The sequence below is a fragment of the Rhipicephalus sanguineus genome, chromosome 6 (assembly GCF_013339695.2).
Source record: "Rhipicephalus sanguineus isolate Rsan-2018 chromosome 6, BIME_Rsan_1.4, whole genome shotgun sequence".
NCBI lineage: Eukaryota > Metazoa > Arthropoda > Arachnida > Ixodida > Ixodidae > Rhipicephalus > Rhipicephalus sanguineus.
Genome location: NC_051181.1, coordinates 121,173,440 through 121,197,311, shown reverse-complemented (window position 1 = coordinate 121,197,311; position 23,872 = coordinate 121,173,440). Strand labels below are relative to the sequence as shown.

General features: G+C 45.0%; 2 protein-coding genes across 4 annotated transcripts in view; one reads left to right on the top strand and one right to left on the bottom strand.

Moving 5' to 3' along the window:
- Positions 1 to 10,310, bottom strand: part of LOC119396292 (SRSF protein kinase 3) — a 30,499-nt gene extending 20,189 nt beyond the window's left edge. The window contains exons 1-4 of one of the 2 annotated variants that reach the window (XM_037663442.2): positions 10,166 to 10,310; positions 9,969 to 10,053; positions 1,734 to 1,837; positions 765 to 873 (exon numbers count right to left, since the gene is read on the bottom strand). In XM_037663442.2, coding sequence (XP_037519370.1) covers positions 765 to 873; positions 1,734 to 1,837; positions 9,969 to 10,053; positions 10,166 to 10,190 — 323 coding nt within the window. In that variant the 5' untranslated portion in view covers positions 10,191 to 10,310. Of the gene's footprint in view, positions 1 to 764; positions 874 to 1,733; positions 1,838 to 9,142; positions 9,234 to 9,968; positions 10,054 to 10,165 lie in introns of those variants that run through there. The other variant, XM_049417031.1, reaches the window with a different exon arrangement.
- Positions 10,311 to 13,456: 3,146 nt separating this feature from the next.
- Positions 13,457 to 23,511, top strand: LOC119396291 (B-cell receptor-associated protein 31). Of its 2 annotated transcripts, XM_037663440.2 has the most exons (9): positions 13,457 to 13,604; positions 14,179 to 14,287; positions 14,466 to 14,566; positions 15,709 to 15,868; positions 18,257 to 18,371; positions 21,008 to 21,028; positions 21,765 to 21,864; positions 22,007 to 22,107; positions 22,898 to 23,511. In XM_037663440.2, the coding sequence occupies exons 2-9, from the start codon at positions 14,196 to 14,198 to the stop codon at positions 22,934 to 22,936; spliced, it is 729 nt and encodes a 242-aa protein (XP_037519368.1). In that variant the 5' UTR covers positions 13,457 to 13,604; positions 14,179 to 14,195; the 3' UTR covers positions 22,937 to 23,511. The 2 variants fall into 2 exon arrangements, with proteins under 2 accessions (XP_037519368.1, XP_037519369.1); XM_037663441.2 differs by lacking the exon at positions 21,008 to 21,028 and having other exon boundaries at positions 13,458 to 13,604.
- The last annotated feature ends 361 nt before the right edge of the window (positions 23,512 to 23,872 follow it).

Genomic DNA, 23,872 nt, shown 5'->3' with positions numbered 1-23,872 from the left:
GCCCTGCAAATGTGGGACCACACTGACAACTCTTGCATTAACTGCCATTCATAATCGGAAATCTCATTATCACTACGGTAATGAGGCTATTATTAGTATTATTATTACTGCACCAATTATTAAGCAACATTATCCCCTTCACGGCTGTGTCCATATCCGTGGATGCAACTTATTTTTGCTAGTTCTGCCAGGTGGCGGCCAAGAAAGAGCACGATACACTGAGTTCCGGAATTGCATGAATTGAACCTTCTGCAAACTCAATGTGTCTTCATTTAATGTTGACATGCTAAGTATTGCTGCAGGCAATCGCTTTGCTGAAGGCACTACAACAGTTGACAAGTCATTCCACAAGCCACAGTCTGGGAGCAATGTCAAATGTATAAATTTTCGTTTCCTTGAAATGAATATAAGCAATAACAAATTGCGGTTGTGTTTCGATCCTGGAAATTTGATTCTTTTTATTCAAATGTAGAATGTGACCGACTTAACAAATAGATTTAATTGCACAGTGATTAGGATCATTTACTGCAAAATACACAAACTGACAAATTACCAACTATTTCTTGAAAAAGGATATGGAGTGCCAAGAAATTCAAGTTGCCAAAATTTGACACATTTACGGACAGCACTACAACAATTACAATGAAAAGTTGGTTAATGTTTTCCCTATTTCTGCAAAATGTATGCTTGCTCATAATAGTCTGCCCACAAGGCAGTCCAGACTGGAACGTGAGGTGGAAACCGTAATCGGAGGGGACACTCACACAAGGTCCCAGCAAAGCCAGACGGTCGAAAAGTGGCCCCAGCCCAGCTTCCGGACTACGTGGTATCGACAGTGAAAGAGGTCCCCAATCTTCACTGGGTGGTAGCCCCCTGCAAACAGAATGTACAAGAAAAAACACCGGTGTTGTCATGTGTTCCATCATGCAACTGCAGCTGTAAAAAGCTCACTGCATAGCTAATAATAATAATAATAATAATAATAATAATAATAATAATAATAATAATAATAATAATAATAATAATATCTGGGGTTTAACGTCCCAAAACCATGATATGATTATGAGAGACGCCGTAGAGTGGAGGGCTCCGGAAATTTCGACCACCTGGGGTTCTTTAACGTGCACCTAAATCTAAGTACACGGGCCTCAAACATTTTCGCCCCCATCGAAAATACAGCCGCCGTGGCCGGGATTCGATCCCGCAACCTTTGAGTCAGCAGTCGAGCGCCATAACCACTAGACCACCGTGGCAGGGCGCTCACTGTATAGCAGTAACAGACATGCGAAATAACACTCTAGATGAAGGCACAGCGCAACACCATCTGGTCTGTTAGATAGAGCCTGGATCCAAGCTAGTTGGTACAGCAACATATTCAGGCTGGTGAAGCACAAGAAACATGGATAATAAAAAGACTGCCTGTGGACAGTAAGTACGCTGTATGTCTCAGTCTTTCAAGTGTCCGTGTTTTTTGTGCTCCACCTGCATGAAGCGTGAATACGTCCACTAGACTTTTTTAAAATGCCGCTGGAGGAGTGTTAGAGCTTGTTAAAGTTAACAGCAAACTTATTTCAGCAGGGCACACAGCTCTGCAATAGTCTCTTGAACAGACTTGTCTCTCATGACTAAGAACGGTAACATTCTACTTTGCAATTGCAAGTGACGCGCTCTTAAGCTATTCCCCGTGACACTGAGGCAGCAAGTACCAAACAAGCAATGGAGCACACACACACCTTTGCAATAGTCCCTTGGGTCTTCTTGTTCGTCATCATCAGAGCCCAGGATCTCCTCCTCTTCTTCTTCATCCTCACCCGCATAGTCGTACTGGGACTCATTTCTGGCAGCACAAGGAAGCAAGCGCAAATGCCACAGATTTGAAACAATTGACAACTGATCGCAGTGCATCAATGAGGCCAGATGATTGCGGCAGTGCAATGGCGTACGTTTTGACACATTCTGACAAATGCACAGCACATCGTAAAAATAAAAAGGTTGAAGGAGCAACAAAGAAAAAAACGTTTTCCCCATTAGCAAGTTACCCTTTCACAATACCAAAAGCACCACAACTCTTCCAAGGAGAAGACATTTAGTAAGCAATAAAATGTGCAAAAATATGCAAGGCAATGCCAACTTGAAGTTCCCACAATCACTCATTGCACCAACAAATTTTGACATTTGTACAAGGACCTACATAGTTCTATAATGGCAAAAATGAACTGCATTGTGCTTTTTAAGGAGGCCAATAGGAACTTTCGGAAGATTTTACTAAACCACCGCATCAAAAAATATGGAAACAGACCCTGAAACCTGTGACGTCACACAGGTATTCGGGTGACACGAAATTTCAAAAGTAAAAACATTTACCTTCATTTTCTTTTCTTCTAATGAAAGTACAATGGCAAAATTAGCTATAGGGATGTTCTGAAGGAATAACTCATCAGTATAAACTGATTTAGTGTTTTGCTTCAATGTCCCTTTAACACAGGGCCACTATTTCGTAGCAATGACTTTTGACTCAATTCTATGCTAGTCTTATCACCCACCCCTCAAGACCACCGATATGGCCATACCGTAATTCAGTCCACTGATGAAAAACGAAAAGGCACTAGCACGAGAAAAAGCATCAGAACAAAATAGGGACCCATCTGTTTCAAAAGTAAGAACACACCGTCCCTACCCTTGACACAAGATTTGCACAAATTACAGTGAGCACAAATTACAGTGAATAAGGTATTAGGGCAAGCTGGTATGTTTTGTAGAAGAAAGTTAGTGCCACAGTCAACAAGGAACCGTGAACGACGGCATCTCACCTTACAGTTTATTTACTTATTTGATCCCCCGTTTAGACAAAGTACACAAGAACATGTTTGGCCAATGGCCGAAGCTAGTGGAGGCCTATGATTGCATGCAAGTTGCAGAGCATAAAAAAATTTGGCATCATGTGCATGCAGAGATGCATCACATTCAATTAATGAATAACATAGCTGAATAACAAACGTGTGATTGTGCATGGTTATACGGACAATATGAAGTTACTTGAATGGAGAAAGAAACAGTGACAGATGGCATAGAAAAAAAGCATTAAAGGAGTACTGACATAAAAACTCTGCCTCATGCTTTTCTGTTGCGATAAGTAGCTAATGACCCACTTATCGCAGCTGCAAACCACATTTCTTTGAGTGTTCAACAGTTAGTTATTTAAAGACGTTTTTAGAGCTCCCAGTACTTCGGTTTCAGGCAGCAGCAACAGGGACAAGGCCAGATTGTGGTTTTTGTAAACACGGCTGGCCACGTGACCACACACAACTGCAATGCGCGGCACTAGCGGCAAGGTATGCACAGGAGCACCCCATTTGACAACTGCAGCAGAGAGCAGGCGCAAAGAGCGCGACAGCCAACACAAACTCGCGACATAGGTAGTTATTGGAGGCTGTTTACAACCAAGTTGACATTGACGCCACAAAGTACCACGTTTTATGCTGTCTAAATATGCTCTAGGCTATATTTTTCATCTATGTTTTGTAGATGACACATCTTTGTCCACACACACCTCGCTTGCAAGCATAGGCGTATCTACCAGGGGGGGCAAGGGGGGCGCCAGCCCCCCCCACTGAGAAATGTTAGGGGGGTGGAGCCCCCCCACTTTCTACAGTGGTCACTGTCGGCTGCGCACTGGGAAACCATGAACTGAGGCGAACTTTTACTTCTACACAGCAATCACTTAATTATATAACGAAATTTGTCCTGCGCTTCTACTGTGGAGAATGTCTCCCGTGTATCACGACCACGCACCGTGGGTTCTCTACGGTGCGTGGTAGAGAACCTACGCACTCTAGGTTCTCTACACGTGCCTCAAAGATTTTCACCTCCATCAAAAGTGCGGCCGCCGCAGCCGGGCTAGTTGATCTTGAGTCATCTCGAATTGACTTCTACAAGGCAAAATACAACTCGGACAGCAAACAAGCACACACATGCAGCGCTGTTTATTTCTATCCCTCTCCCTCAGCAAGGATGAGTTCACAGAGTTGCACACATGCACAAACAGCTCAACATCGTTATGCAACTGAAAATGTTTATTATACTCATATGAATACATCTCGCCAGCTGCTATAAGTAGCCGCTGCCAACGTGATCAGCGGGTAGCCTTCTTGAATTACATTCCCAATGAGACACTGTCCAGCTATTCCAAAAAATGTTTAGGTATTGTTCAGCATAGTAATGCACTGTTTAGTGTGCGCACGTAATTTTAACACCTCAAGATTTCACAGATTCGTGACGTCGCATTTTTTTTTTGACAAACGGCGAGGAACCAATGACAAAAAATATGCCGTATTGAAAATAGCCTACTTTCTTGCTTTTTATGTAGTCGTGCATGAGAGGTCATTACGCAATGGAAAATTTTGGGGTCATTTTTTGCATCACGTTACGAGCAGCTGCCAGTGTCTATGACCTAGAAAATTTTGACCAATCATAAACAGCTAACGACCAATGCGGAAAGGAAAAAATGCGGGGTATTTTTACGTTATATTCACCCATATTTTTTCCGAAGAAAACGTGTGCTTACACGGTTTGCATAGGCGTACTTTTAGAGGCCGAAGAGCCTTCCAGGCAAAGTATAAAACAGCGCAATACAATGAAGACAAAGACCAAACAGAACGAGCGCTGTTCAGCGCTGGTTTTTGTTTTTTTGTTTTATCCTGTTTGGTCTTCCTTGTCCTCTATTGTTGCGCTATTTTCTATTTGAAGTTCGCATGCTCCACGCAAAGTTGCAAATACAAATACGATAAGTATAAATAATGTACTGCGCCCGTAATACCACAAATTCTTACTTAAAAATAACTTGTGCTTCACATGTTAACCATAATAGTTATATAATTTGGTTGGTTGGTAACAACTTTATTGATGGTCCTGCAGAGCTTTCGCCGACCGGGCTTTAGGTCTCCCACGTGGGTAAAATACCAATGCGCAAGGAACACTACTTCGACTAGGTGCAAACAAGGCAAAATATAAGATACGCAAACCTAAATATCTGCGAAAACAGTGTAGTACTAACCAAATTCTATTTCTGTATATGAAGAATCACATCAAATTGAGTGCGAATGAAGTTCTCTCTCTCTCTCTCTCTCTCTCTCTCTCTATATATATATATATATATATATATATATATATATTAAAGGTGTGCGAATATTCGAAAGTTTCGAATATTCGTCGAATATTACATTCAAAATATTCGTATTCGATTCGAAAATCGTGTATTCGAAAAGTTTCGAATATTCGATAACTTCGAATATTCGAAAAATTCGAATATGCGATTCGATTATCATGCATAAAATAACTCGTCTTCCACATTTCTTTTGCGTTCGTATAGCTAAAAACGTTGCCGAGAGGAGCGATAAACATCGTAAGTACACGGAGGCACGATATCTGCCTGCGACGAGCGCCCCAATACATATGATTTATTGCTGGTGCATCTCCGACGTGCAGCGCTGTTGGCGATCATGTAACCGTACATTTTCAATATTATGCGGCCGTAACGTGCCGCACTACCACTGGTTCACTATGCGGGACCACTTCTGAAGAAAGACAGTGACCCATGTGACTGGTGGCGGACTGTAGGCACCTTCCCAGTCTGGCAAAGCTTTGCCCCATGTACCTCCCTATACCAGCCACTTCTGTTCCAAGCGAGCGTGCCTTTTCAGTGGCAGGGGGGGTGGGGGGGGGGGTTGTCTGTTAGAGGGGAGCGCCTGCTGCCTGATCATGTGGAGCAACTCATATTTCTTCATGATAACATCTAGTCATTACTTTCATTGTGCCATGATATTTGCTTGTGTTGTGATGTGCATTGTGCTAGCCTGGACATTGTGTTCTGGAGATAGCAGTGTATGTTGTGTTGCCAGTCAGGCTGTTAATGTTTTTTTTTTTGAAATAGCTACATGTTAAATAAAACATTGTTACTGTGGAGGCATTTTTCCTTTGATATTCGATATTCGATTCGATACTCGAAGGTGGATATTCGTATTCGATTCGTATTCGAAAAATTTGATATTCGCACACCCCTAATATATATATATATATATATATATATATATATATATATATATATATATATATATATATATATATATATATATCCAGCCCCCCCACTCGCGAACAAGTTGCTACGCCACTGCTCGCAAGCTATTTCACTTTCAAAATTTTCTGTCAGTACTCCTTTAAGAATTAAAATTTTTGCCACTCTTCCAATTGCTACACAGAAGTTGCCCGCAAGTTAGTTTCAAGTGGTACTGTGTTCCATATTTTTGCAGTGAGGTGTTGTAGTAGACGCTCGTCATACATGTTATGCATAGCACAGAAGTTAAAATGCAGACTGCATTGCCATTCTAGCGTCCTTCAATCTAGTAAACAAGCAAAAGGGTATCAGACAATTATTAGGTATGTTATTTACTGTAACGATGGCCCTCATCCTGCCCTTCTTAGCAAGCACTGTTAACTTTGCAGGGTTATAAAACAGTCATTTTCCTATCAACATGAGGTTTGGATGAGTGCTTGTGCAAAGGGTTCCAGATGGCAATGACAAGAATTTATGCAAAAAATTAAGCAAGACAGTATGCATGGTGACTATAGTCTAACATACTGTGTGGTGAAACATAAAATTTAATGCTTTCTCATAACAGATGCTGCAAGTCGTTAGCACTGCTAGATAGTTGTAACTTCACTTATTCTATTAATTTACTTCATTTTCTTGCACGACTACATGGCTATGTTCTAAATACGCAAAGGCACAAGAACATATATCACCATCACTGTTAGCCCATTTTATGCACACTGCAAAATCTCAATTTACCCTGTCCTATGCGAGCAGGTTTTATTGTATTCCTGCAATTTTTTTTTATTATTTCATCCCAAGTGCTATAACAATCAGACTCGAACACATTTCAAAGCATCAGGTTGTTCGACACAAGCTAGCAAACAATCAGCACCACTTGAGAGGACATTTTACAACAATCTCGCTAAAAGGTCGTTAAAAGCAGCTTTCGAGCTGTGTTACAATAATGAACAGCTGTGGTGACGACAATCTCACTTAGATGTCGCAATTTCGGTCTCCTTACACTTGCACTAAGGCTTGGCTTCATACTGGTTACACAGACAACACAAAGAAGGAACAAACCATGCAGGCGCTATGTACAGACTAGTTTATGTCATGAAAAACTGATAATTATATACAGTACTCAACATTTAATGTATGTACTATCGTTTCCAGTTTATGTCATATTAGCCAATTTCAATTTACACCCTTACATCAGGGCCAACATTACCTTTAGCGGCCAGATTTGCAGCGACATGATGCAGTTATCATGAGCGATTGCTCGTAACAATGATTATACTAAAAAAAAAGAAAAAAAATATATGTCACATTTCAATCCATGAGTACTGTACACTTTATTTGCCGAGGCACTGCCAAGCGGCAACAAAAATGACTCTGAACTGGAAACGCTTGCATCATTCGTTCCTTCCTTCGTCCCCATGTTTGTGCATCCAGTACAAATCGTTTCCATATCACCCAGCCATCAGTTTCTTTGTTTAGTTTAGCAGATAATTTGTTTTTTCGGGACAACACTGAAACAAGAACAACGAGACGCAAGTACGTTGCTTCTTGCTCCAACTGTTGCCCCCCAAAAAATTGCGTGCTACAGCCAGACAAGTAATGGAGTGCAGACTCGCCCGAAATAATGCTTCGATAAGTTTAGTTTCCGCCTTAATTCAAGCACTGCCAGAGCGGCATAAGAGGAGGGCAGCTCAATGTTCTATACGACTACTTTGACCAGAAGGAAAACTTCTGAAACTCTGGGCCAGACGCAAAAGATTTCTAGCAGACGCTCCCTGCCATTAACGTAACGAGCCAGCGAAGCTAAGCAAATGTTCCTTGGCCGTAAGGCATGACGCAAAGACGTTAAACGACGGTTTTGTAATGCCGGCGACAACTCCCCGGTATTAAACGAGCGGTCGTTCGGAAAAACATCGGCAGAAACGAGAAATAAGGGGAGATAACGCATTACGACTCTCTTCCGGCACTGCCCTAGCCGCGATAAGCTCTCGCTAGAGAGGGGGGAGTGAGAGGGGCTTCACTGTGAGGCGCGATGACTTCGCACCACCACTAGCCGGGACTTTCTGCGATCGTTCGAAAGTTCATCGACCACAAAGCTGCCTACACATGCATTAACGCGAAGTTACTCATCCTCGTACGTTTCGGTATGAACGCGAATGTTGTCAAACAAACGTTTAAGCAACAACAATCGCCGGTGTTTTGAAAACGCCACACAAGCAAAAACAGTCCCCCTCAATGTGGAGCGACGCGGGAAGCCTCTCTTATGAACAGGGAGAGACATCCTGTCGATATAAAAGCACACACAAACACAAACTCGGATGTTCTGTCGCCATCCGCGCTGCTTATTAGTCAGCCCACCCCCCCTCGCTTACCGGAAGGAACGTTTGCGAAACACCGCTAAACATACGATCCCCGCCGATTCCACGAGGAACCCTGACACCGAAAAACGTAAACTGCGCTGTTACCAAGGGACGCAAACTAACGCGGTAACTATTAATGACGCGGCAATCAAACGTTAGTTTAGAGGAAGTCTGAATGAACGTTAGCTGCGTTGGTTCCGTGTCTCGAACGAACGATACACGTAAAAAAGGCGTTTCCCTCCCCAGTCGATGCGAGGTAACACACGGCAACAACGCCCTACTGTACAGGCATTTCCTTTTATTCGCCGTGACGACACTTGTGAATCGATTGAATCAATACGCAAGTGACCTACTATATTGGGTCACGTACCGAGAGAGCAGTTACACACGAACGAGCGGTGGGGAGGTGTAACAAAGGGGAAGCTTCCTTCACCCGGTACATCGGGACGGAAGCGCAAGGCCGACTTCTCAGAGAGCCACTGCGCGTAATTTCGGGAAGAAAAGAACGCGTCGCCAGTAGGCGAACAGAAAGAAAGCGCGGTACGGCGTAAGACAATCGCCGGCTCGTGAAAAAAAAAAAAAAAACGGCCGGTGTGTTGGTGTTTCGACATCCGAACCTTTTCACAGTCGCGTTAACGATAGAACGATAATGAACAAACGGAAAAAAACGAAAAACCTGGCTTCGTGAACCGGTGCAGGAGCCAGCATGGTGGAAGTTTGATGACCGCACTGCGATCACCCGGCGCGGTCGGTGCAGCACAGGACAACGGGACGGGGCTTTTGCAGCAGCGCGCACGCGATGGAAAATAAAGACGACGAAGACGTAACACAATGATGACACGAGCAGTGCAGGCCCCTTTCCAGCGGGAACACGCGGAGAACGAAGACGACGACAATGAAACGCTGCGACGAAGCTTGTTGACGCGCAAGTTTCGCGTGCTGTTTTCTTGCCTTCGCGGAAGCACTCGCAGATCACGAAGAGATCGCAGCTACTTCGACTGTAACGTTTACAAGTCCAGACGTCATACCACTGCCTTCGTGCCTGCGAAGCTAGTCGTAAGGGACGGAGATTTCCTTTCCTTCGAACACTTCGGCAAAAACTGCCTTAATTTAGGCTTACTCGCCGCAGCGCACCGCTTACTACGCCGAACAAGCGCAGTCCTCGCGCGCGAGGGAAAATGCACGCGATCTTTCGCACGTGAACTGGCACTTCGGTGTCACTGCTCGCTGAAGTGACCACAGCGAACTCATTGCACCAACGACAGCATCGGTGGCCGAAAGAGTGTCACAAAAAAAACTTCGCACCGACACCGATGACGTAGCTTCCAACTTTTCCTTCGCCGGTTCTCCCACAACTACGCGAGGCTGCTTTCAACGACACTCAAGCACGAAACCAGAACGAGCGGTCACCTCGTAACAACAACGGTTACCAGCGAGACCACTGCAAAAGCGCGCGGTAAGAAGAGGAGCCGTCGTAAATTGGTAAAAATGCCTAGGCCTACCGCTTCTTGTCAGATGCATCGGACCGACCCTTGAGCTTCGACTTGGGACCTTTTGAACGCTTCTTTTTTGCCTGGATGGCCATAACTGCGTCGGAAAGAAAGTGTTTTTTGAACGTCTCGTCGTCGCGGCCGTGAATAGCTCGCAAGGCCGGAGCTACGGGAAAGACGGTTAAGTTTTAAAAATACTATTCTCCTACCTTTTCGGTTCACATCGGCGTTCATCTTGCAGCGGGGGCACACACAACCACATTCGCGTCAAGGATCGCCTTTGATCCTCATATTTGCTACGGTGGTTGCAGAGCACGCCAGCGATAGGCTACTAGAATAAGCGTTATTCCCCGAGAAATGAAAACGCGTTATAACTTTGTTTTAGTAAGTGTTATTTGTTTTTCTTACAAAGGTATATTTTTTTTAAGAGAAGAAGCTACCTCTACCTTAGCAAGAGACTGCCACATTTATTTCCGCAACATTGCCTCCGAGGATAAATGGCAATCTTGGAGGTTACGTTTTCCAGTGCGACCTCCGTGATTGCCAACAAACAAAACCAATCGCGGAGGCTATGTTGCAAGTGGACTCACGCGCTAATTTACCTACAGGTGGTAGCACCGTTTCTCATATAACCAATAACACCAATAGGACGAAAGGCGGCCACTTCAACTTTCACAACGAGTGGATCGAAGTTATAGCGTTAAAATAAAAGTCACTCGTTGTAGTGAAATAAATAAAAATGTGCCACTTTTTTCGTGAACAACACAGCCAGCTGGGATACGCGATTGAAAACGTGGCCTTGCCACTGTCAGGAAACAGTGACATGATCTATGCAAACATCTTCATGGACACAAGTACATCGGACATCGCATGTGTACGATAGAGATGAGTGCTTGAGATCAGATGTTGCTGACAAAAGGGGGGAACGTCACGAACACATTCCACTCGTTTACTCCGAGTTGCACGAAGCCTAACTGGAGGACGGCAACAGAAAAGAACCGCAGTTGAGAACGACAAAAATGAAGTTGTAAGTGGGGATATGAAACCAACTGGCGCAACCCAGAGCGATATTATAATACAGATCTCTGGAAGACGCCTTCTTTCTGCGGAAACTATAAGACTATTATGAGTTATTCAAGCATGGGATCGTCATATCGCGGCTGCCCAACACCGCAGGAGTCAGAGACTCTCTTCGAACTCACCGCTGGTGCGCGCAGATACTCCACAACGCGTTGCGCGATTAAACGAATAAATTGCGACAAACGCGGGTTAGAACGGCTGCTGGCAATAAAAAATGGGGGAATAATCTGGCAGGCATGTCAAACTAGAGCAGACAAAACAACGACGCCAAAACAACGGCAAAACAACGACAGACAAAACAACGACGCTCACTCGAACGATATCGAGTTGGCGCTAACAGGTGGTCATGGCATTAGTGACGGAAGGCTCACCTCCCCGGCGCAGGTGTTTCAGCTGCGGCTCTACCAGAGAACAGCCGATTCCCCATGACGTCGACCTTGACAGCGAGATTGTACTTTTTCGAGTCCAGCCAGCGCTGACATCAGAGAGTGTGTCGTCTGCTCGTCTTGTCATAGATGATGATGCCTGATCACGATAATGATGATGATGATATGTGGCTACACAGCTGCCCCCTTTCGTGTAGTGTGTGTTGTGAGCAGCTCGCGCATGGATAACAGGAAGAAAATGAGATGAAAGGCACAAGGCAGCTTATAAATCACACTGTGTACGTCTTTCTGCATACCTCACGACTTTAGTGACTTTAGCCTCGCATAACACAGTCGGCACTTCTACGTGCTATCCGTTTGTGGAATGATTCTTCTGGACAACGTGTCCCCTGAGCGTAACTGCAGAACATTCTGAGATAATAATTTTAGATATTTCGAGGTGGCCACGTATACTTTTCCCCGTGCATATGGACAGTTACAAATTGTTGAAAATGTTTTATCCCCCTTAATTGGAATTGTTTCCTTTGAGTCATAATTCGCATTTTTGTTCATTCCTGTGATTGACATTGGGCTGGAGCTCATCTTACTGCGCTAATCGTCGTTTGCCCATTACAAGCCCATTAATGGACTTCTTTTTCTGGAACCTTCTAGAACACGTTCGCGGTTGCTGGTTATATTAATACTTCACGGAACAGTAACTTGCCTCACCTTGGGCATGTAGAGCATCAACTAATAACAACGAATAAAAAAAGAGACCGAAAGATGCGCAGGCGGGGCAGGGTCTTCAGTGGAAGCATATGTCAGATTGGCGAGGTGACGACACCACAGACATGTCTTTTCGCATCTTCCCGGAGGTGGCGACACAGCAGTGCACCCCCCAAAGAGTACAGAAAAGCGTGCATGTGGTGTTGGTCCACGGAATGCTCGATTGTGGACGTTCAGGGAAGAGATAAAAAAAATAAAAAACACGTTGGCATGGCTTATTACCGCAGACGAGGAGACTGTCCTTCATGGTCCCTGAATGGGAGTCCAAAGTGGTGATTAGGCCTCTGTGGTATGCGGGCTGTTCAGGTGTCAGCTGCTCGAGCTGAACAGTCACAGCGGCCATCATTACTTTCTGCTTTCTTTCCTCTCCCCCTCACTTTTTTTTGTAAGCATTTTCTCCAATAAACAACTACTAGCCATAGGACTATGGGAAAGCTGCCTGGGATATTTTGACCACCCCTTCTCCCTCCCACTCCCCTTCCCCCCGTACCTCTCTTTTCAAGTCGGGGGAGATATGTCCTACGGGTGAGCTTTGGTGTTTACCTACCTCCTGGCATTGTAGAGACACACGCGTGTTTCGTTTGAATGGCGTTTGTTGTCGACCCCTGCAAGGTATGCGTCGGAGTCTGGCCTGTCAGATGGCATGCACTGGGAGAGGGAGCGAAGGGTTTTTGAGAACATCAGCCCCGTCCCAACCATCCTGAGAATTTATTGCATGATGAAATGTAAAAATTGAATGTGAAAGCGAATCGGTCGACACTTGCTGAACAGTGCAATAAATGTATCCAGCACGTGACACATAATGTGACACTGTACTTTCGATATTTATTAATTTATAAGTGCAATAAGTACTGGGCTGTTACTGTTAGTCAGCCCCGGCAGTGTTTTTCTCGAGAGTTCTAGAAACGTTGGCCTGAAGGTGCGACACCACGTTGCTCGGTGACATGGTTCACCACGTACTCGTGCTGAATGCCTCCCCTACTGTGATAAAAATGATTCCACTAGGAAGATGATACCATCTCTGTCATGCCTACTATTTGTATCTGCCGCGAAAACAGATAGCCCATTTCACTACAGAGCGGCCCTAGATTATATTTTTATGACAGCTGTAGAGTACGCTACTCGGCAGCTGTTAAATTTGGGCATTGCAACATTACAACTGCCACGTTACTGTTATTGGTATAAATATCAAATAAATATTAAACCGGCAAGTTTTTTTTAAAGTTACGAGCAAGTGACTGCGTCACTGCGTGCCACAGATACGTACGCCATATGCATTGGTCCATTTTTTTCCCTCGTTTGTACAAGCCTTGCTCGGTGTTGCATTACCTGTTTTGGAACGGCGGAAGACTCTTGAGCTGGAGTTGGAGCTAGCGTGATTCACTTGTTTGCTGTCTTTCGTACGCGTCGCCACAACGTGAGTCTATATCAACTTTATTTCGGTCTCCTGTCTAATGACGCTTCTTCATTCGTGCTCCCGCACCGACATTTTTGCGACCCACCGTCCATTGTTATCCCGCATTCGCGACTACTGTTTACTTCCCCCCCCAAGTTTCACGGTTCGTGATAACCGAAATTTCTGCGCATTTGCGTCATAAATGATTGTATTCACCGGCTCAGAAACGGGACAACATGCACGCAGAAACTAACAGTAAAAACTGTCTTCCACACTAGGGATCAGTGGACATTTTTCTACGACGCGTCATTTCTTCCCCGTTCCGACCGGTCACCCTTCGGTCATGAAGTTTCCTTCTAGCCGTGTCTTTATTTCGTTGACACTGTCCCTGTTGCATCTCGGAGCATCTGACGATGCGTTTCAGCTAAGACAAAGACCCTTAAATACGGCGTCATTTGTTGATTATCGCTTATCGTTTGTGTCGAGGTTGGGTGGGGGTGCGGCTCTTGCAGCCTCGATGCGGTGCTACGTATGCCGGGGGTCTGCGATTGCGGGAAGGAGTTCGGAGTTAATTGTAAACTTCATTCTTTTTCAGTGCACACTGCAAGAACAATGAGTTTCCAGTGGACAATCGTCGCCGCCTTCTTGTACGCGGAAATAGCCATCGTTTTACTTCTCATGATCCCGTTCATCTCGCCCAGAACGTGAGTTGCGCTCTGCTTGCGATGCCCTCGTATGGCATGTGCGGTAATGCATGCTCGTAATTTTTTTTTTCTTTGTCGACGTGCGACGTCTCCTGACCTCTAACGCTCTAACGCGGTGCACAGACTGATTTGCTTACGCCCGTTTCGCTTGCTTTCTTTCATCCGTTTCTGTGGCAAGATGGAACAAGTTGTTCAAGTCTCGGTTCCTGAAAAGCCTCGGTGCCCAAGCCGATATTTACTTCACGGTTATGATCGTTGTACTGGTCCTGTTTTTCTTCGGTGAGTGCGTTGTTTTAATCATTACGGGAATAACAAAATCAAACATTGCAATGAGGCAATGACACGAACTCTTGCACAGTGGATTTCTGTAATGATCACATACCTCAAATCTTTGGTACGCAGCGGTACTTATTGGATTGCGTATTCCAATCATGACGGCATCCTTAGTGCAAGTATTGCCACTATTGCAACGCCTTTTCTTCTGCGTTTCAATATGACAAACAAAACAACAGAAACGAAGTAGTTGCCACAAACAATGCTTGTTGCTTATTGTGGAAGAAATGGTCACGCTTAAAAAAGGACTTCATTGCAAATACATATTTTAATTTGTCAGTGGCTTACCAGGATAATTACTGTGCTCACTGATCACTCTTACGAATGTGTTCAAACCACCTGTGCATTGTTTCCTGCACTATTGTGATGCAATCACCTGTAACAACGATTCTGTGAGCCCACTTAGCAGTGATTGCGTATGCTCATTAATTAGCTTTGTCAGAGCTTGGCAACATCTGTTCTGTTATCATGAGCTGCTAGCTACCGCTCGAAACTCGGATACTGCTTCGACCTGGGCTGACGCTAATTCCCGAACACGGCAACATGCCGTCATTGAGGTGGAAACACTTTTGTCACCATTATCTCGGATGTCCAAAATGTGCTACTGGCATTGTTCAAGTTGGTTGATAAATTTCTATTATTCTGAACATTAAATGACGTAGCTTAATTGTGGGACATAAAGAAGGAACATTTGGTGAAGTTTGACCAGTAAAAAAACAACTGGGGTCATGTTCTCAGTTGATTGCTTGTGAGGATACGATAATGTTGGAGATTTCGTATATGGCATTGGATATGTTAGCATTTTTAGACGAGAATGTTACTTGCACAATGCCGAACGCACTGTTCTGGCACAGTGCCAAGAATGCTGTTTTTCATAGGCTACGCTGACGTGTCCATTGCCGTTGCCCTAACTCTCGCGAAAGTAATTATCTGAGAGAACTGCGCCTACATTTGCACTGTGCTTGTAGGCACGAAAAGAAGTTATTACATCTTCTTGTAGTCTCTCTGTGGTCGATTTGTGTTTGCTACGTTGTCCCATATTTTGTTTAACTCTGCAGACGCCGAGAACTGCTTTCAATTTGTTGCAGACTCCATCCGAGAAATGCGCAAGTATGGTGCCCACCGCGAAGAAGCGCAGTCCGAGTACCACCACCATGGCAACCTTGATGTGGAGATGCAGCAGAGCATGAAGATGTTTCGAGCCCAGCGAAACTTCTACATTGCTGGCTTCGCCCTCTTCTTGTGGCTGTGAGTTGCTTCGGTTCTCATCGTTCAGTCTACAGTTATTTTCACAAACTGGCCTCTGATGCGTTTGTCAGTGCATTCAAGCCTCCATTCATGCTGTTAGGTGTGTCTGGTCTGTCAGACTTGTTCCGAGGGCCATGTAGTCAGTTCGTCTCAGTATAGCGAACTTCCTCAGATGCGCAATCTTTACAGAATTTCTCGTAATTTAATATTATAGCGTCAAGCCTAGCTCAGTCACTGAACAGTGTTTTCGAAAAGACATCATTTGTGTAAGTGTGCAGCTCATTCGTGAATACCACTCAGTTGTTTTCGAAAAAAGTGGACATTCTACCAGGGGGGGGCAATGAAATTTCACACAGGGTAGCCGTCGGTACTGTTCCCTCCCTAAAGAAGTGAGTAATTGCATTTCGTCTTGCTGAGCTTGATGTCATGGGTTCGATTCCCAACGTCCACTGCTGCAATTTGACGAGGTTGGGATGCAAATAGCCATGTATTAAAGGGGCCACGACACCCAGTTTTCGATCGTAATCTCTGTTATGTGGGTTAATCCTCGTGCTTTCACAAACAAGCTGGCCAAATTTTAGCGCATTTGGGGCAGCACTTGATTTATAATTAAATATTTTTGTAAACGCAACCGGCCTGAGTTGAGCAACACTGGCGTACACGCGAGCTGTGACGTAACAAGCAGCTTCAGGAGAACTTGCGTTTGGCCTAGTTGGTGCTTACTGTTAGACACTTTGACCGCACAAAAAAGACGAGGACAGAGGGAGGTACGACGACACGGGCGGTAAACCGTGTCGTCGTACCTCCCTCTGTCCTCGTCTTTTTTGTGCGGTCAAAATGTCTAACAAGCTGCTTGCTGTGCATGCGATCGAGCTATTTAAGCTTTCTTCAGCTTGGCATAGAAATATAACGCTTTGCAGCGGCTGAAACTTTGGTAGAAGATGATGGCTCCGTTCCGTGCTGCGCAATGACGTTACACACGCCATGGCAAAGTGGTAGCTGCCAGTGGTGGGTGGCAGTGGTGCAGCCGGGAAGGGGGGGGGGGGGGGGGCACACCGGGCCTGTGCCCCATCCCCCCCGAAATTTTTTTGCCATGGCATGGAGCTCAAAAATGACACTCGATCACATCTGCCTGCCCTACCCCCACTTCAGATCAAGGAGGTGCCCCCCCCCCCCCCCCCCCCCCGAAAAAATTTTCTGCTGGCTACGCCCCTGGTGGGCGGGGTTTATAGCCAGCAACCTCTAGGGCTTATTTTGCTCTGAAATATCCATTTACAGTCTATTTTTCACACAAGTATGGTCACAATAGACCCTCTACTTTTATTTTTTGCTGAAAACTGCAAATTGTTTGGTGACCATGTCATGGCCCCTTTAATGTGAATGCACGTAGTGGGTGCATTGTCTGCATGTTTGTGGCTAGCACTGAGTAAGAGCGCTCGTTCCAACTGCGAAATTTAATCTTTTTTAATGTATAATTTCAGGTTTACCTACATCAAAGTTCCAGGTAACCGAAATTTGTCCATAATTTTGATACATCCCTCAAGAGCATTTGCATTTGCTCAAGTTGGTACATCGTCTTCATGGCATCTAGGACAAGAACAGCATGATGTAATGGGTCAAGGAAAAGATGCGCAGTGCTTTGTTCTTTTGTTCCTCATTAGTTGGCACTGCCTTTTTCCTATAGCATGTGGTGCCTCATGTAGCCAAATTTGACTTCAGGACATAGAACACTATATGTTAGTCAAGCACTAGTCAAGTGACTGAGTACTGCCCTCACCTAAACGTCATTATACTGCTATATAAGTATATACTTGGAACGATGGTCTAGTTGTTATGGTGCTTGACGGCTGACCCGCAGTTGCAGGATCGAATCCCGGCCGCGGTAGCCACATTTCATTGGAGGCAAAATGCTAGAGGCCCGTGTGCTTAGATTTAGGTGCGCGTTACCGAACTCCAGGTGGTTGAAATTTCCAGGGCCTTCCACTACACTGTCTTCATAATGATATTATGGTTTTGGGATCTAGAACCGCAACAATTAAGTACCCCCACCCCCCAAAAAAAAAGGCAGGAGTTGGGGAAAGATGGAAACTTGTGATGAGAAATTCGTAAACAGGTGGTGTGCTGGAGCCGACGTTTCGACAAACGTACTTTGTCTTCAAGGCTGCAACTGCTTGCTGTTGCTGTAAAGCAGCCTTGAAGAAAAGCCCATTTGTCAAAACGTTGACTCCAGCACACCACCTGTTTACGAATATCTCAACAATTGTGTTTTACATATTTTGTGACATCACGGTGGCAAAAGAATCATGTGGTAGTGTTTGGCAAAACATTCTTTATAAGTTGCTTTTCCAATCCTGCCTCTTTGTTGAATATCACCCACTTGTCGTACAGGGTAATTCGTAGGCTGGTGACGCTGATCAGCGCACAGGCTGTCCTTCTGGCTGTCAACGAAGCATCCATGAAGCAAGCGCAGTCTGCCACTGAGGCCGCCCAGAACCTTCTCAAGGTTTGTTGCTCAGTTCTAGTGTGTACCTTGCATAGGTTCTCAAAGAAAATGCAAAAGTTTACGACGACCTTGCCCTAACTGTTGAATAATCTTCATCGAAGAGACCTTCCTTTACAGCGAAGCTGATTTAGTCTACCCTGTGCAGTTGTCATAGTAGCAGCAGTAGTAGTAGTACAGTCGAACCCGTTTATAACGAACTCGAAAGTGTTGCGAAAAGTGGTCGTTATATCAGTAGTTCGTTGTATATGGACTCGCCCTTAAAAACGTGCGCTTTGCGGCAAATCGTTTTGTTCCCCTTTGTGCACTTTTATTAAAGTGCTAACAACTCCTTCTGTGACAAGCTAAGCCTTTTCGCGTCGTGAAGCGACGCCCGCTGCGTGCTCACTAGTGAACTAACCGCCTTTGCAATGAGCTGACACCGTTTCACTGAAGCGCGGTACCGCGACGTGGAGCCGATCGTCCCTGGCTAGTTGCGTGCAGCACGTCGCCTACTCGGGTCGCGGAATCACTGCCGGGCCGCTTGCTGTATGCGCGCGTTTGTACGTTCTTCGTGCTTGCTTCACTCCGGATCGTGCACGGATGCGGCGACTAGCCTCTTCGGTAAACGCGGCGAAAACAAGCATTTTCCAAGCAACGCGCACTACGTCTCCGCGATGCTCTCGCGGCCCTGCACGACGATGCGCGGCGCACTTCAGTTGTCACCTAGTCAAACACGCAGTATACGCTCGCTGTCAGTGCATTGACGTTTCTCGGTGCTCGCGCCGCTCAAAAACAGCGAGCTACTTTCGTTTCTACAAAGCGACGCGCACTTTAAAGCGGTCTCGCAGGACGCGGAGGCGGCAAACTTGCGAACGGCAGCATGGCTAAGCATGGCGCGCTCGTACCGCCGTCAATCCGCAGTGTACGGTGTACGCCACACGCGCAGCCGAGCACATATCTACAGATGACTGTGACAAGGTGGTCGGCTATAAGGCTTAACGGCACGTTTATCGACGGCCGCCACCTCTCCTTCGCTCTTTTCTGATGCTTATCCGCGAAGGCATCGCCGCAATCGCGCGGAAGTCGTAATCACCGATCGACCGGTTTCTGCCGTTACCGAAAAGACAGACGACTTTTTGCGGCACATTGTGGCGTCGACGAGTTTAAGGACGCAGTGAACCTTTTTGCGATGGAAAGTTATCGCGGTTATCACTTCTTGCATTTATGCCTTCTTGCGTTCCAAGGCATTGTTTGAAAGCTGACCGCAAGGCTTCATGCTGCCTACTATTTTTTTTTTCTCACTGCCATTCTACCACTGAAGAAATGCCTGGAAAGTGAGCGACCTCGCTCGCAGCGTCCGAAATCTGCGTGCGGTGCTCGCCGATCTGGGTATCTTAGTCGCGAGTAAACGGGAGCGGGGCACGCGCGAGCGCGCGCCCCTGGCATGCTTTAACTTTTTTTCGCTTCGTATGCGCCATATTTTTACCGCGACCGCGTCTCAAGTGTTCCTTGTAAAAGTAGGAGGCTTTGAAAACTGTTCGCTATATCTGGACGCAGCTTCAATGGTTAGCATAGGAAAATCGTAAGTGCACCCAAATATGGTCGTTATAACCGATAGATCGTTATATGTGGGATCGTTATAAATGGGTTCGACTGTAGTAGTAGTAATCACACACAAGTCGCGTGACTGGGAGTGGGGAGGGGCTGAATAAACAAAAAAACGAAATGATTAATTTTTTTTCTCCACAAGTTTAAATAAGACGGTAACTTCAAAGAAAACTGAAAAACCTGGACAATATTCCTTATAAAGTCATACTGCTGAATTCAATATGTTCAGGCCACCTGATGTGTCACTAAACTTGGCATTGCACTCATTCCTTTTTTTTAAAGCTCAAGACATTAATCTTGTCACAGTTTTTAATTGCAAATTGCGTCGAGTATTGCAGTACCTGTTGTTGGATGTCCTTCCTTATGTAATTTTATGGCAATAGGAGCTTTGTCTTTTCTTTCGCACGAAAAGGTGGCATTAAAGCGCTACATTCTCGTCCCTGAAAGCATGTTGAACGTTACATACCTTGCAGTCATAGCAGCAACTCTCTTGTTTTCTGCATCCCAGCATCTACTCAGGAGGGCTCAATCGTAAGCTGTCACAACCGCATTTTGATGTGGACGAAGCATAAAAAAACACTAGTGCAACTTCATTGAGGCATATGTTAAAGAACCTCAGGCAGTCGGAAATCAAAACCGAGCCAAACACTAAAGCGTGTCTTGCAGCTTATCAGTTGCCTTGGGACCCGAAGTCCCACAATTTTATTCAATTTGAAATTCGTTTAAGGCATTTTTTTCTTTGCTCGGAACATTAATGCCAATTTATTGCTTATTGTTACACATATAACTCATGTTAGGTGTCCTGTTTGTTGTCAATACTGCTATTGTAATTTCTTTCTCTCTCAAAATTATTGTTAATGTGCAATGATCTCGTGGTGTAGTACACTAACATTCCTTGGGTGTACCTCGCAGAGTGTGCGTGAATTTCGTGTGCCAAGTTTTTCATTATTCAAGGAACATCGTCATCGCTGAAGGATTTTGTACGCTTCGTTTAAACATTGAATTGTAAGCATGGCTCTGTATTGGTTGTTTTATTTTTATTTTTTCAGCTGCAAGCTGGTGATGCTGCAGTAAGTAGACACAGACCTGCTTGTTTTGCTCTGTGGTTACATAAATGGTGGTTACATAAACCTGGTAATTCGAGGTTGGGGGTTTGATCTCCTTTCACAGAGGTGGGAATCCACATATAAGGGGGGAAGTGGGTGTTTTGAAAGTCTAGCTCTCCTTTACTAAATTTAATGAAAATTGCACAGTCTTATTCAGTTTTCTTTGCTGATTTCAAATATACAATTTTTTAAATATATTCATTAGTTCCAAAATTGATTTAAGTGAATTAGCAGTTTCCGGGAATAATAGTGTAAAAACGACTCGTCAAAGTCTTCCTTTAGACACACAGCTGGATACTAGGCTTTAGGACATAAAACCATATGCGTTGGCAGGGGGGTGCAAAAGGTGCACGTGCCCCCCTCAAGACACACCAGCGCTCGGCCGCTCACTCGTCCGCGACTTGCACCCCCCCAAGACAAGATCCTGCCGACACACATGTATAGAACTAAGGCTTAGCTGTTGGTCTTTTGTTGTCGTTGAAGTCTGAAAAGAACCCATGGTGGTCAAAATTAATACAAAGTTCCCCCGCTGTGGTGTGCCTCATAATGGTATGCTAATTTTGGCACGAAACACCCCAGAAATTAACTAAGATGTTTCATCCTGTGGCTGCAGCCATTGCTTGTCTCAAACGTGCACTTGTAGTTCCAACACCATGTCTTGTGCTCTAATCTTTTTTTTTTTTTTCGTGCTTCACTGCAGAAGAGCGACAACACGAAGCAGAATGAGGGCAACAGCAAGACTGAAACCCTGGAGCGGGACATCAAAGAGCTGAAGACCGAGCTTGAAAAGGCCCAGAAAGGTGACTCGTTGTAAACTTTTTTCCCTCTCTCTCTCTTTACTGGCACGTTCTCGGAAACTGGCAGCTTCCGAGCTCATTGCCGCGTGCACCTTTACGGTCCTGTGTGCTCAATCGAGACGGTTGCTGTTTTTCACTTCTGCAGAGGTGGCCCACCTGACCAAGGACAGGGATGCCCTGAAGCTGCAAGCGGAGAACTTGAGCAAGGAGTACGACAGGCTGTGCGAGGAGCACTCAAAGGCACAGGTACGGTAGGGTGCCACGCTGGGTACATCGTTTTCTAAATCTCCCCGTTAATCCAGAGGTACCAGTGAAAGGGACTCTAAAGAGTACTCTGAGAACTCTAATGTCGTTTAATTTCACCGTCATAAGTTTATTAATAGAGAAAATCGGGGTCAATGGTATATTCTTCAATTTCGCGCTGAAATCATCGCACATTACATTGCGGATTTCAAAGTGTATTTTTCATATTTTGGCGACATTGGCTCAACAAAATTTCCTGCAACTTTGTATGTTAATTCCATGGCCCCCTCGGAGGACAATGCAGGACCTAATAGACTGTCAAAATATGAGACGTCGCAGCGATTGGTGCGGGAATTTAAAGGTGGCATCGCCACTCGCACATTCTTTTCGCGCATGTTCTCACGGCAAGCACGATGGTTTTGGAATTGTGAAAGAGTAATTTACTAATATGAAAAAAAAAAATCATTTTTCTCTTTAGTGTCCCTTTAAATGACATAATTTTGAAGACCCACACCCAGCAAAGACGAGCCATGCAAGGACATCGTATTCTTTGTCGGCAAGGCCTGTGTTGCATACGATTCCAAGTAGCGTCTTGTATCTGTTTACTTCGACAGAGCCCTCCACGCTTATCTTGAAGGAACAGGACATTGATCCCTCTTTTTGTATGCGACTTTTTCATCCCAGCTGTAGTGCAATTTGAGATATGTTATCTGCAACTGTCAAAGCAGGTTTTTCTTTGTTTTTTTCTTGGCACTGTTCTCTTGTATGACTGTCTTTTCGCCCTCATTCGTAGGCTGCTGGTGGAGAGCCCATGAGCAAGAAAGACAACTAGGAATTTTGCAATTCATCCTCGGAGGCGGTGTTACTGCTGCTCGGGCAAATATTGCGCGAGCACCTTCAATCTTCTCAGTTTTCCTTGAACCACGGCCGTGCTTCTCAGCTACTGCGAGCGCGCGTTTCAAAGTGAACATTGGGACGTGGTTGTGTGTATGTGATATATTTTAACAGCTAATATCATGTGGCGAATGCAAAGGTGTGGTTTTCCTTATTGTTTTTTTTTGGTTGCTTGCACATTGCACTCTGCTGCTCTTGCGGGGAGTGCGCATTTTACCTGAATTATTATCACTTGTAAAAATATAGCATTCTGTGTAGTCTCCTTGCTGTCCGGTACTTTTCGTTCTGTTCTATAAATAGAAATAACTGCACATTTTGTTTTCCCGGTGTCACTGGCTGCATCAGGCGCATGCAAAAATGCCTGATGTATCGTTTAAAGGACTACTTATGCGACATTAGACCAACTTCGGGTTCCGTTGGTTTGAGTATGCACAAAACAAAAAACGCGCACATGTGCGATTTAAGAGTGCACGTTTCTCAAATGTAATGAAATAAAAAAAAATCTCCCGAGTACATGTCTGCCCTGGTGTATGATTACTCCCTGGCATTTTGTTGTTTATGGAAATGCAACCATGCATCAACTGAGTGGCGTACTTCAGGCTGAAGAAGCAGACACGATTTGATATGAGCCACTCCATTCTTTGACCCAAGGCCGATGCTATCTTTGTATGTCACTGGAAGTCTGTTCAGCACTTCCCTCTCCACTGGACAGGCTGTACTAAAGAGCACCGTCGCTATCACTGGCTTAGCCAGAAATATTTTACACCGAAGCTGTGTTAGTCTACCCTGTGCTGCCGTGGTAGTAGTAGGAGCCATGTTGGTCACATGACCAGAAGGGGGAGTGAACAACACAATGATTATGCTTAAAATAATT